At 38.4% G+C, this 13,374-nt stretch overlaps 3 protein-coding genes across 3 annotated transcripts; 2 read left to right on the plus strand and 1 right to left on the minus strand.

The window, feature by feature from the left end:
- The first annotated feature begins 239 nt into the window (after positions 1-239).
- On the plus strand, positions 240-4,435 carry LOC130175559 (ubiquinol-cytochrome-c reductase complex assembly factor 5). The gene is made up of 2 exons (XM_056386127.1): positions 240-539; positions 3,679-4,435. Exons 1-2 carry the CDS (start codon positions 386-388, stop codon positions 3,768-3,770), a joined length of 246 nt encoding a protein of 81 aa, XP_056242102.1. The 5' UTR covers positions 240-385; the 3' UTR covers positions 3,771-4,435.
- On the minus strand, positions 3,961-6,253 carry ognb (osteoglycin, paralog b). The gene is made up of 6 exons (XM_056386126.1): positions 5,930-6,253; positions 5,773-5,842; positions 5,342-5,506; positions 5,045-5,247; positions 4,855-4,947; positions 3,961-4,713 (listed from the first exon to the last, which is right to left on the minus strand). The coding sequence occupies exons 1-6, from the start codon at positions 6,026-6,028 to the stop codon at positions 4,543-4,545; spliced, it is 801 nt and encodes a 266-aa protein (XP_056242101.1). The 5' UTR covers positions 6,029-6,253; the 3' UTR covers positions 3,961-4,542.
- A 2,216-nt stretch (positions 6,254-8,469) lies between these two features.
- LOC130174872 (14-3-3 protein beta/alpha-1-like) lies at positions 8,470-13,342 on the plus strand. The gene is made up of 6 exons (XM_056385109.1): positions 8,470-8,604; positions 9,745-10,046; positions 10,158-10,281; positions 10,927-11,090; positions 11,338-11,433; positions 11,529-13,342. Exons 2-6 carry the CDS (start codon positions 9,753-9,755, stop codon positions 11,583-11,585), a joined length of 735 nt encoding a protein of 244 aa, XP_056241084.1. The 5' UTR covers positions 8,470-8,604; positions 9,745-9,752; the 3' UTR covers positions 11,586-13,342.
- Positions 13,343-13,374: the final 32 nt, after the last annotated feature.

Raw genomic sequence — 13,374 nt, forward strand, 5'->3', positions numbered from 1 at the left:
TGTCCACGATGAAACTCCCTTTATCCCCAAATCAGAATTAGAAACCGGACGCTGGCGTTCATTAAAGTTTTTCCCCGGTCCTCTGCTCATAGTTCCGGTTTAAACGATATGACTTGAACGCAGCAATACGACTCTGTGTGGGTGCGCTTGTTTTAAATTCCAATATCGAGCTGCCACCGGTTTTTCTCCACTATCCAGACTACTCCGCTCATTTGCTTTACGCCAGATCACACAACGAGCGCACCCTCTCGCGTCCATTGCTTTCATAATATTGTAGAGGACATGTGAAAGGTCCGTGCTCCTCTATCCTTACTTACCTCCAGAGTTTCCCCACGGCGCCGTAAACAGTTGAACAACACACGGCTCTGTCTGTCCGTTAGTCATTATGTTTCACAGGAGTAAAAACCTAAAATATGTATTGAACCTGGTCCCAGGTAAACGTCGTCTTGGGACGTACAGGTTCCTGCCTATCTTCTTTTGCATCGGAGGCGTCATGGAGTGGATCATGATCAACGTGAGGATAGGAAAAGAGACTTTCTGTGAGTGTAAAATGACAAATTGAGTGTCTATTCGACAGCCTTAGTTTTAACTTGGTATCCAGCTAGCTTGATGGCTATTAGCCGGTTAGCCTCCGAATCTACCTGTTCATCGTCAAAACTTGTTACGTTGCTCGTCTGATTTGCATTTAACACTTTCTGACCCTCCTTGTTGTATTAAATCATGCCGGTCTGGCAAGCTACTTATCTAAACTTTAGATGTTTAAGCTACCACACTTGAAATTTCCCATGTTGCAGCAGTGCAGTGTGTTTACCACGAGTTTGGCAATAGCCAGTTAAATCTCCCAGGTTGCCCCGGGGCAAAATCTTGTTGTTGGGCTCTCATTGACCCCCACTGTACATGTTTCATCATTTCATCATTTCATCAGGCGCCTGGAACCCAAGTTGCACCCCAAAAACTATTAAGATGATTCATCAAATAGGTGATTGACAGTAAATTAATTGGCAAGTTTTTTTTTATCATAGTAAAGCTCAACATCTGTGGCTTTTTGACTGTTGGACAGATAAAACAAGCAATTTGAATATGTTGCTATGTTGTTTTTCTCTTTTTAGTGACATTTCATATACTGAGCATGAAACTGAAACTGAAAAATAATCGTCAGATGTATTGATCATGAAAATAATTGTTAGTTGGACTGAATATCATTCCCTGTGTTCTCCAACATCAAACTGCTTCCATTTTTTTCTGTGATTCTGTGTGTTAATGCACAGAAAATGGAAGCAGTTTGATTAAACATAAAACTAGATTATGACATTGGGCACCTCTACAAGACCAGACCCACAAGATGGAGGATGGCTGACCTGTCGTAGTTTATATTTTTAATTAAACAGTGCAAAGTTCTGATCTATTTGCTATTATACAAATTATGTAGCCCCAAATGATATGGAGTAAACCTGAGGCTTTTGGGGCCCCTGGGTGGTTTCCCACTTTGCCTGGTTGGTAATCCAGCCTTGCCCACTGGTAGGACTAAGCTTGTACACAGATTTGGACCCCAACACTCTTACCGACCTTTTCATATTTTGACTTGATATTGATTAAATGATGATATATCTGGTGTGACTGCAGGTCTTTAAAAGTCTTGTTTCTTCAAAGAAAGACCTTTAAGTATTAATAAGTGTTTAATTTAATTTATAAAGGTCTTTAATATTTGGAATACCCTGCCTTAGTCAGTAATGCTACTAATAAAATGTACCTAATTTTAGCACAACCTTTCTGGAAAATCCACAGTGCTATTTTTTCCAGACCTTTTTTCCAGACCTCTGATGTTATAAATTCATGTCTTTGGTAAATAATTCCAGTCCATACCATCCCCACTGGTTTTCATTGATGTTATTCATACTTTAGTAGGTATGACTGTGAAACAGGATAATAACTGTTTCATTCTATATACCATTAAAAAGGTATTAAAATGTCTTTAATTTAACTTGGTGAACCTGCAGAAACCCAGTCACATCAAACAGATCAGTAATGGGAATTTATCTCATTAAACTCTTATGCAGACTTTAAAACCAGAAAAATTGTTATTGAATATCATGATAATATGACAATAAAAATCTCAGACTATATAGATACTGTACATACTACCACCAGTGGTGGAAGAATTACTCAGATTCTTCACTTAAATAAAAGTAGCAATACCACAATTTAAAAATACTTTAAAAATACTCATTCAAAATGTGACATCTGCACAGAAGTATTAAAAAATTGTTATTATGATGATGTATATATTACAGGGCTGCAATGTTGATTATCAATAAATATTTATAATTTTTTGGTTAATCAATTAAACATTGACTCTTGACATTTGAGAAACTTGACCCAGAGATTCTTTGGCATTTCTTCGTGATTAATGGCTTCAGCAAGTCATCGACTTTAGTTTTCTGTCAAAAAATGGCTAATTGACATCATCGTTAAAGCTATAACATTGATGCATTAATGTGTAAGCAGCATTTCTGTGTTGCACTTCATATACTGTTGAGTAGTCCTAACAGTGCATCATATTTTATAAACTGATCATGTTTTGCATGTCAAATCTGAGTCTTCAAAGTCAAATGAATGTAGCACAATATTTCCACTACTAATATTTCACTAATTCTGTAGTGTACTGTAAAGTAGCATAAAGGGGAAATACTCAAGTAAACGTAATGTAGTTAAGGACAGTACTTGAGTAAATGTACTTTTTTTAAGCACTCATTATCACATTGCTGATTTTTTACTGATGTATCTTTAGCTATACCTGTAGAGAGTAAATATGCCACAGGGTCAGTCATAAGACTGAAAAGAAAAAGAGCCCCGGTGTGTTTCTGTTCTCACTGAACCCGTATTACAATATTCCAGATGTGCTCAAATGTGCAATTTCAGGAGAACTAAAAAGGCTCAAAAAAGAACAAAAGAGCAGCCCTGCAAATTTTATCCTGTTGTATTGTGAGGCTATGTAGGGACACAGAGAAATGTTTCTTCTGCAGAAAACAGTCTCCTGTTTTCATTCAAAAGGTCTGCAGGATAACCAATAATTCACAGTAGAAATTTGACATATCACAGAAGGAAAAACAGAAGTGGAGGAGAACAAAAAGCATTATAACTGATTTCAGCAGCTTCAGTTTCAGAATCCTGGTACAGACATTTTTCATAACAGATGTTTTAACTTGTCATAGGAGGGAAAGCACAGGTCAAACAAATTTCTCCAAGGATGGTTCGGTGCCATTAAGTGTTCCAGAGACAGTGATACCGGCACCCTGGAACTTTCTGATCTAAATCTGTTGTTATGAATGTTTTTAATTACACCTTTGCTTTTCCTAATATGACAAGCCAAAACATCTGCTGTAGAAAAACGTCTATTGTGTGCATGCTGGCTCACTCACGCTGTCATAGCTTGCAAGGTCATTGAACAGAGCAGAACCACTGTTAATTTTATTAGTATCACTTGTACTTTTCCTACTTTGACATATCAAACTGTCCTCTGTTATTATTAATAAGACACAGATGGCAAACATCAGCCATCCACAATGTAGTCTCAGTAGCCCACCATATGGCACTGTTTTATTCAATGCAGCTTTACCTGTATTAAAACTGCCTGTTGCAGGTGTCTTATTTCAGTCTCTTATTTATTTATTTTTCCAGATGATGTCTACAGAAGAAAACGATCAGAACGGGAGTACCAGCAGAAGATAGCAGATGGACTGATAGCTCTTAATGAGCCTGCAGCCAAGTGAATGATGATCGGATTTGATGCGGACTTCACATGTGTTGTTGAAAGACACATTCTCAGACTCTTGCTCTCTTATTTGTTTCAGACAATCTGGAATAAACTAAAATTTGTTACTGGCTTACAACAACAACAACAACAACAACAACAACCGTATCACAGTTATAAGGAGTTAAGAGTGAAAGGCTGAAGGAGAATTCTCTTCCAACATGCAGGTTTTATTGTTTATATGGTCGTTGGTTTAAGAAACATTAGCAATACAGCAGTGATAATATAAATGGTTTGAGATAAATGCTGGAAAAAAATCACAACAAATGGTCTCATTTCTTCACGATAACCATGTCCAGGTCTCAGTATTTATTTGACAGTGAGCCTGCCGATCTGCTAAGTTGAAAACATTGCATAGCACCTGCCAAGACAGAACTGTCTCAGCCAAATTGTAACTAAAGAAAAAATACAAAATGAGCCTTTGTATTTATAGACATAAATTTTGCACAGATGTGTCTCAATCTGGCAGATAGCGCTGATAAGAAACAAAAAACACAAGCTCTTTCTTCCACTTGTTCAAATCTGTTCTATAATTATATGATTTCTTTCTAATTATAAAAAAACTTATGATGTCTTGAACTGTATGGTAGATTTGAGTATATAAAATGTAACTTAAGAACTGTATTTTGTAAATGGTATTTTTACTATCTGTGTATCTGCATCCTTCAGTTTACACAGAACCCCCCCCCCCCTTTAAGGTTTGGCTCGGTCAAAAGCATGCTTTGGTAATATCAGTTGTACCATCCGACAGGGAGAGTCTGCAGACAGATGAAGCTGTTAGGGTGCTGTGACAGCTTGACCGGGTTCCCATCCAGTCTCACCTGGTCCAGGTTGGCCCGGATGTAATGGCTGGTGTTACCTTTGCAGAACGTCTCATCTGTTATTGCTGAGATCTTGTTGTTCTGCAGGAGACCGATTCAAAGGCACAAAATTAGCCCATCAGGTAGCTAGTACTGGCTCCGCAGAGAGAGAAAAATCTAATTGCTTCTACAGAGCAGGTCTGATTAATTTCTGTGATTTTGGTGAATTACAGATGAACTTACTTGCAGATGCACAACATGAAGAGACTCTGGAAGTTGGGGCACTGCTGTCAGTTCATTGTTTCCAAGGTAAAGATATACCAGTCTCGTGAGTTTCTGCAACAACAAAAGGCCACTATCATGGATCAAGCAATTTGCTCTATCACACATCCAAACATCCAAAGTACAAATGTACTATAGCATTCTCGCTTACCTTAAAAGCAGTTGCCTTTACACCCTGGGTTTTAAGCTTGTTGAAATTGGCATTGAATGAGACTAGCTTGGTGGGAAGTGTAGGAAGTTTAATCAGTTTATTTTCTGCAAGAGTGAGCTCCTCAAGATTAGGAAGTTTGGAAAAAGCTCCATCTTCTATCTCAGAGATGAGATTCCCACTTAGGTCAATTCTTCTTAATGTGGCTGAGAAAAAAAAAATCAAAGAAAGGAGAGAAAGCTTGAAAGATGACATTCACCTGAGGAGAATTAGTTGAATATTTTAATTATTTCTATTTACCCATGTCCGCAAAGTCTTGATTGCGTATTTTTGTGATCTTGTTGAAACGTGCATAGAGATATGCAGTTTCCTTTGGCAGTGCTGGGACGGCTGACATTTCAGGATTCACTTCCTCACAGTAAACAGATCCACTCAGGCAAACACACAGTAGACAAGTTGGCAACTCTGAAAGATCACAGGTTTTTTTCCTAAATCATTTAGTTATTATTTGTTTTACACAAACAGTTTTTTGTATTTATCAACTAATTGGTCTCAGCAATGTGACTGTGCAGCTTAAAATGGACTACACACAGTTTAGATGAGGACACATTATTACATAATATGGGCTTTAGCTACATTCACAAAAATGTGGAAGAATGCCTCAGCAAGTGTTGCATAATCGGCTTTGAAACAGTTGTTGAAAACTATTTATCTCTTTAAACAAACCTTACCATCAGCTTTTGGAACTGCTGGGTCGGTGTCTTGATGGAAGCCATAGTCGGGAAGGTTTACAATGTCCCTCTGCAAAAAGAAGAAATCTTCTTAATAGCTGTAGTTTTCCCCCCAACTATTGTCACACAGTGTGTAACCCCCAGAAGATATTTTTACCTTAGGTTTTCTTGCTTCCACGTACTCATCTTTTGCTGCAGAAGACAGTATCCACGGGAGCACAACAGATGTGAAAATTAAAGTCCTTAATTGCATCATGGTGTCTTGGTGAGAGAAGAGAGTGTTGTCTGCTAGGCAAGGATCTGAGGTACATGTGAGCAAGAAAAATTTTCCATACAGTTTTTATTAAGCTGCCAGAATACCGCTGAGTAAGACAGGGAAACAAACTTTAACTCAATAGGTGCTGTGTTTGTCTCCCTCTCAGTGGTCATGATGACTCTTAAGACTGAAGTACTGTTTTTGTTTGGGGTTTTTTGTGTGCAGCAAACAGACAGAAATCGTGTCTGTTATTGGTGAGTAAAACATATGGAATGGAAAGTTACAATTAAAATTGAAAAGTGAACCTAATGAACACCACTTTTAAATTTTACTTTCAGTAACAAAGGAATGCTCTTACTGGAAAAACAGTGGTCCCAGGTTCCAGTAACTGATGGTGAAAGATGTTTTTGAAATGAATTGCCAAAGCAAACGGTGAACTGGAGAGAGAAAACTATTTGTCCGTATTTCAACTTAATACTTCTATTCAGATAAAAACTTAAAAACAGTTAATACACTCTGTCTCTTTAGGAGAGGGCTGTTCCTCTATGAAGAAGCAGACCTTTTTTTTAAGCCTGTGGAATATTTTTCTTTTGTTCATTTCTTAATTATTCTGCCATTTGTGAATTCTCAGCCTATTTCGAGAATACATGCAGCTATATTCCTTTTCCGAATCATGATCAACATTTTTCCCTTCAAGCAGCTGGGCAGTTAGACAGATTCTTCAACAGAAACTCCAGTTTTCCATCAGATGATGTTTTTCTTCGTAAATGTTAAATGAGCACAAGCACTTTTTTTTTTTTTTTAAACAACTTTGTATGTGAGGTGCCCACACTTCTCACCTGGGAAACATGCTTGCTTTACAACAGACCATTACAGCTACTCTGCATCCTTAGATTGACCGTTTAAGGCCACTCAAACTGGAATTTTATAAAACCGTCGTAGAGTGCTGACGCGTTAAGTCAATAAATAACTTAAATGTTGGCTAGAAAATGAATCGCCAACCATCTTGATGATTTATCGAGTACGAAAATGTGAGATTTTTTTGCGTCTTTTATTATTACAAATTGAAGATCTTTGGGTTTTGTGTGGTTTTTCGAACAGCAAAAGCGATTTGAGGATGTTCTTCTGGGAACCTAGGATGGAAATGTTTCACTATTATCTGACATTTCATAAACTATATGAATCTGTTCATAGAAAAACTGATCAACAGATTACTCAATAATGAAAATGATTGGTTACATACACCCAGGCAAAGATCAAATATGGAATCTGAATGTTGAAATGTCATGAATTTTGAAGATGTTTTGCTATATATTTTGCTTGTGCCGCAGGCAAATATATTAATAACAGAAACCAACCTCAAACTGGAGTATCAGATTTAAGCCCTTGCATTGACAAACATCTGCTTAAGTGTCCACTGAAGCTCTGCAAGCTCCAGAAGTGCTACTCACCTTGACCTTTAACTGTGCTGCAGGATGAAAAGCAAGGGCAGCTTTCCTACACATATAAAATGTATTTATTTATCTCACAATTATCTACCCATAATTCTTTATATTTTGTTACATGTTTAAAATAAAAAAAATGAACTAAAACTACCTAAAGTTAAAGCCGAAGTGCTAGAAATTGTTTGTCCACAACTGGTATACTCAGTCTTTTAAAAACATCTGGATAATATCAATTTTGTTTTAGTAGGAAGGTGATGGGGGAGGACAAAATCTGAGCTAGGCAAATCAAGTCAGTATCTTCCAAAGTTACGGCCTGGTTAGTACAAAATTTCATGTTTGTGTTTTCCTGGGCAGGGCTTTTGTGCTGAGCTGCAGTGGAGGAACATTAAAACAAAACAATACAAAAAATTGTGAATTTAGTACTAAGAATATTCAAACTTTGGAAGATATCAAATTGATTTGCATAACTCAGACTGCTGAAGCTTCATGTTATCTTCAGAACAACTTCTGAATCATTTTGGGGGAATGAGCACAGCAAGAAAAACCTGTTCCAGTGTTCATATGGGCACCTGACTATTGTTTTAAATTTTTTTTTAAATGTGGACATATTCTTTAATATGGAGACTTTCATTAATTAATAATGAAGCAAGAACTTTTCAAAGCTCATGTTATAAAGTCATTCACACAGGGCAGCAAATTAAAAACAAAATCATAACATTGGATATAAAAAGATGAAACCCATTCTACTGACGTAATATAAAATATATATATATATAAAAAGGGAATTAAAACTGAATAGAAAGACAAATAAAGTAAAGTAAAACCATCAAGCCGAATAAACCGATGTATTGTGGAAGTGGTGGAGTGGCCTTTTTACAACCCGTTAAATTTAGAAATAGCATATAACGTGTTTTTGAAACGCAGTATTTTAAGTTTGTGTTAATTGTGTTATTTAGCATATGAGCAGTGGCTGCATTACGTAAGGCAGATGTGTGGTGAGAAAAGAGGAAACAGAACTGCCAGTGTAGCGGAAGTGGTACTGCCCTGAACGATACGCTGAGCGAGACGGAGGACGGAGGCTGAATCGTCCAGAGAGAGAGAAAAAAAGCAGGATTAAAAGTCGCCAATATTGTGAGTATAGTAACCTCGCAAGTATGAATAGCGTGTTATAACACTAGATTTTCATTCGTAGCCCAATGTTAGAATGTCCGTTTCATCGTGTCCGGTTGGATCCCGTTGAGAACCCGTCATGCTAATGGAGCAGGCTAGCTGGGTTTGTGAAAAGTCGGTTAGCTAGCTGGCTAGCGTTAGCATTAGCTGCTAGCCAGCGAGCTAATCGACGGTCGGATTCCGTGACACTTTGTTCTGACAGGCTCGGCAGCCTGGGCGGGCCGCGGCACAGCTGCTGAAAATGAATTAAACGCGAACGTAATACATTGCAGGACCAGATTTTCTTTTCTGTTGATCATTAAAAACGGCAAATGTTGACTGCCAACAGCCCAACCGTGGTTTTTAAATGAAAAGTCTGTCGTTGCTTTTGCTGGCCTAGCTAACGAGCGTTACCGTTAGATAGCGGTAACGCTACATTAGACGACGGTGGCTAGCTAGCTGTTAGCCACTCCACTCCGGTTTGCGTTATCATGAATACGCCAGATTAGCCCCAGTAACGTTATCTAATCCAGTTAGGTCGACAATGTATTATAGGAATAAAATAAGTGTTGAATCACATCTACAGTCACATTTAGCAGGCTAACGTCAGTGAGCGAAACGCATCACCCCGCTAGCATTGCTAGCAACATCAGGGGAGGGCATTAAAACCTGACCCGGGAAGGCTTCGTCTGCTGCAGCAAGTGTCGGTTGAAACAACGTTAAGCGAGCCAGTATTCAATTTCACACTACAGCAGTTGCTATTACTGTTCAACATATTGGATTCAACTTTATTCAGATCAAATTAGGCCAATAAAGAAACGGAAGAGATAGGATTGGAGAGCCCTGTCTAACTAGCAGCTAACCTTAGCAAGTGATGTGTATGGTTGACCCACTTGCCAAGGGGCCCAGTTCGCATTGCTTATCCTCACTTTCCATAGAATCCGGTGGTTTCCTTGTTTAAAAGACCTGGTCTGCCAAAGCAAAATAAAATCATTTCATGAGAGTTCAAAGCACACAAATGTATGGTGAATGGACAATGTTAGGACTATTGTGGAACATTCTTCCTTGTCTCTTGATTTACTACACCCAACTACTTCTAACACTGTGTTTTCTTTTCCTCAGTCTAGAAAATGGATAAGAACGACCTGGTACAGAAGGCCAAGCTTGCTGAGCAGGCTGAGCGCTATGATGACATGGCTGCAGCCATGAAGTCAGTGACGGAGCAGGGTGCAGAGCTGTCAAACGAGGAGCGCAACCTTCTCTCTGTTGCCTACAAGAATGTGGTAGGAGCACGCCGCTCATCCTGGCGCGTCATCTCCAGCATTGAGCAGAAGACTGAGGGCAATGACAAAAAACAGCAGATGGCACGTGAATACCGGGAGAAGATTGAATCTGAGCTGCAGGAAATCTGCCATGATGTGCTCGTAAGAGTTTCCAGTGTCTTTGAATTATTGTTTTTAAGCACCATACACATGCGATGACAGTGCCTATGCCTAACTATCACTTCACTGAAAAACTAAACTTATTGTTTTCAGGGCCTACTGGACAACTATCTCATTGCCAATGCGTCTGCTGCTGAAAGCAAGGTGTTCTACCTGAAAATGAAAGGCGACTATTATAGATACCTGTCTGAGGTTGCATCTGGGGATACTAAGAAGGGTAAGTGAGCACATTATTTAGTCGTGTGCTCTTAACACAAATTAGTATTTTTTTTTTTAAACAATGCATTAAATAATGGTGTAATCTGAAAATTCTCATTGCGATGATCCCGCCGAGAATTACCACTCAACTCCTCAGTTCCTCTCGGCTCTGTGTAGCATTTTTTTTATTTTTCAGCCCCCGATCATTCACACCTCTCATCAGTGTTGTATCCAGCACCAGCAGGCAGCTGTTTTTAGGGGGGGAAAAAACATCTCTGTTGTACAGGCTATTCAGATGACCGGCTTCCTACTCAGCACCAAATGGCAGATAGATAAAGTTTGCCATGGATGAACAGAGTAGAGTATTTAGCACCCAAAGACCCAGATATTTTCCTCAGCACTCTGTGGAGACTAAAACAGAGCTAAAAGCAGACTGAATATTGGACTTATATTTGCCAGACGGACACAAACATGCCTCCAGATTATTGCCAGTGTTGCTCTGTGTCTGACGACTTATAGACAATTGTTTGAAATTTCAATTACAAGACAATATCATATCTTGCTCTCTGCCCCCAAGTGGCCAAAAAAATAATCAATTAATACTCCTTTTAAAATGTATTATAAACAGAGACTTATTTATTTTTTTTATCTTTTCCTGCTATAGATACAGTGGAGAATTCCCAGCAGGCGTACCAGCAAGCTTTTGACATTAGCAAGGGGGAGATGCAGCCAACACACCCTATTAGGCTTGGCCTGGCCCTCAACTTCTCAGTCTTCTACTATGAAATCCTCAACAACCCGGACAGGGCCTGCAGCCTGGCTAAGACGGTATGAATTGATGCTGAAAGGCATAGTTTTGAAATGTTTTACAGGACAGTAATATTTGTAAAGACTTGAAGACAGTAAGTATAACGAATTGCAAGAAACATTTCATTACTTGGAAGGAAACATTGAGCATTTATTTTTCAGTAATTCAAAGAAATGTACACTTTTGTTTAGTCACTGCCAGACCTTGTTTAGGGGATGCTGTTAGGTTTTGCAAAATTAAATAACAAGTTTAATCTTTGTTTTTCAGGCATTTGATGAAGCCATCGCTGAACTTGACACTTTGAACGAGGATTCTTACAAAGACAGCACCCTGATCATGCAACTACTAAGGGACAACCTGACTGTGAGTTTTAAACTCCACGCTGTTTTATCCCTGATTGATCCTGGCGTATTTATTATTCACAGCAAATCATAACCCTGTACTGTATCTGTTTCCAGCTGTGGACATCGGAAAACCAGGCAGATGAGGGAGAGACCGGAGACGGGGAAAACTAATGGAATTGCACTGTTAATCCACCTACACTCTTATCTTAAACACAGACAGCTTATATACATCCCCCTCCACTCCATCAGCCCCTCCCACTTCTGTATGACAAGCAGCCTGAATTGCTCCTGACCAACTAGTTTACCCCTCTCAGTTCACTGTGAGGTGACAGGGTAATTTTCAGTTGTTAGCAGATTCAGTCACTTTGTGGAAACATGTTGTATTGATTAGTGAGTCCATGTTGCTGTTGTTTTTGTCAGCTTTGTGTGTCTGTCTGTATGTAGCGAATGAGCAAGTGTGAATGGATATGAAAGATTGTGTGTATGGTCTGGGGGGGAGGGGGGTGTTGTGAATTCTAATCGTCCTTCCAAATTCCTTTGTCCCAGCTAGTTTGTTGTGCATTTCTCATCCCTTTTTTTTTTTGTTACTTTTCTTATTTGTGATTCCTCATGATATTTACAGGTTTTATTGTATGGTAATTAAACTGGCAGTTGATTTCCACCAAACACTGTGATGGTAGGCGTTCCATTTGCTTCACAACCCCAAAACAGTTTTGTGTTTGAATTTCCAGACACACGTACAATCCTGTATTCAACTAACTGCAATTCTGCTGTGGGCTCATACAGAAAGGAGGTAGGCTGTATTGTGACACTGACATCTTGGTGTAATGCTCCTTGATCATGTTCACAAATTTCACAGTTTCAAAGTTTTAAGGGACCCCCTAAATTGTCATGTTAGATTTGTTCAGACATAAGACATTCCACATTATTAGGCTTTTGGAAAGGCAGTGCTCCTTTTTTTTTTTTTTTTTTTTTTTTTTTTTTGAACTAAGTATGGATTGTCATTGTAGTTTTACTCACTGTTCAGGTGCTGCTTGATCTCAGTACAATGAAAATTGTATGTGCGTAAATGTGGTTCCATGTATTTTGCAAGATTGACTATCATCTGTATGTAAAACCTAAAGTAACCTTTTATTGATGTTAATTGAAAATGTCTTACCACACTGTATCAACCCTGCTTGCAAAATATTCCTCTTAAAGCGGTTGTTTTCTCCAAAAAAAAAAAAAAAAAATTGTGCCTGGCTTTCTCTTGCAGCCTCTATTTTTGTTTAGGTGGCAGCATCTGCTTGTTGTTTTTAGAAATATCAAAGTGAACGAGTTAGGCCAGAAGAATTTACGACTGGCAAATATCGACCTCATTTTTTTGCCCAGGTGCATCACTCTGCTGTTAAAGATACCCGGTGTGAATGATCGTCTCAAAAATCAGGTCTATGTTGAAGGTGCAATTTGGAAAGAAGCTCAGTGTCACAATACCATGTATCACCACTACATTCCACATATTGTAGTTGAAGACACCATTCCACATTATAGCTGACAGTCTGTTTACTCTGACAATGCTCCAATGAATTGAAATAATTTCTGTTGAAAAAAAAAAATCATGTCAGTTTATTATTATGCTTGATGAAAATGCAGTTAGTGAATGTGGAACGAAGCCTGTCTGTATATCAGGTATCTACTTGCTTTGTTTTTACTGACAAGTCTTATGGCTAAAATTTGCTTCTGTAACAGTCTATTACCCAGTGCACACACGTGGTTGTGAAAATTTAGATTAGCTCTAAAAAGCAATGACGAAATGGAGATAAACAATGGTTGGTGTAATTCTAGCTTTGTGTTTATGTATCTTTAAAACCATTCTAGTTTCACTATACATGTAAGAAATAGGAAAGTGTCAAAGACCATTCAGTGAAATAAAGTTTCGTTTAAGATAACAGGCAAATTACGTCTTCATTTTTGTTCACAA

The sequence above is a fragment of the Seriola aureovittata genome, chromosome 9 (genome assembly GCF_021018895.1).
Source record: "Seriola aureovittata isolate HTS-2021-v1 ecotype China chromosome 9, ASM2101889v1, whole genome shotgun sequence".
NCBI classification, from domain to species: domain Eukaryota; kingdom Metazoa; phylum Chordata; class Actinopteri; order Carangiformes; family Carangidae; genus Seriola; species Seriola aureovittata.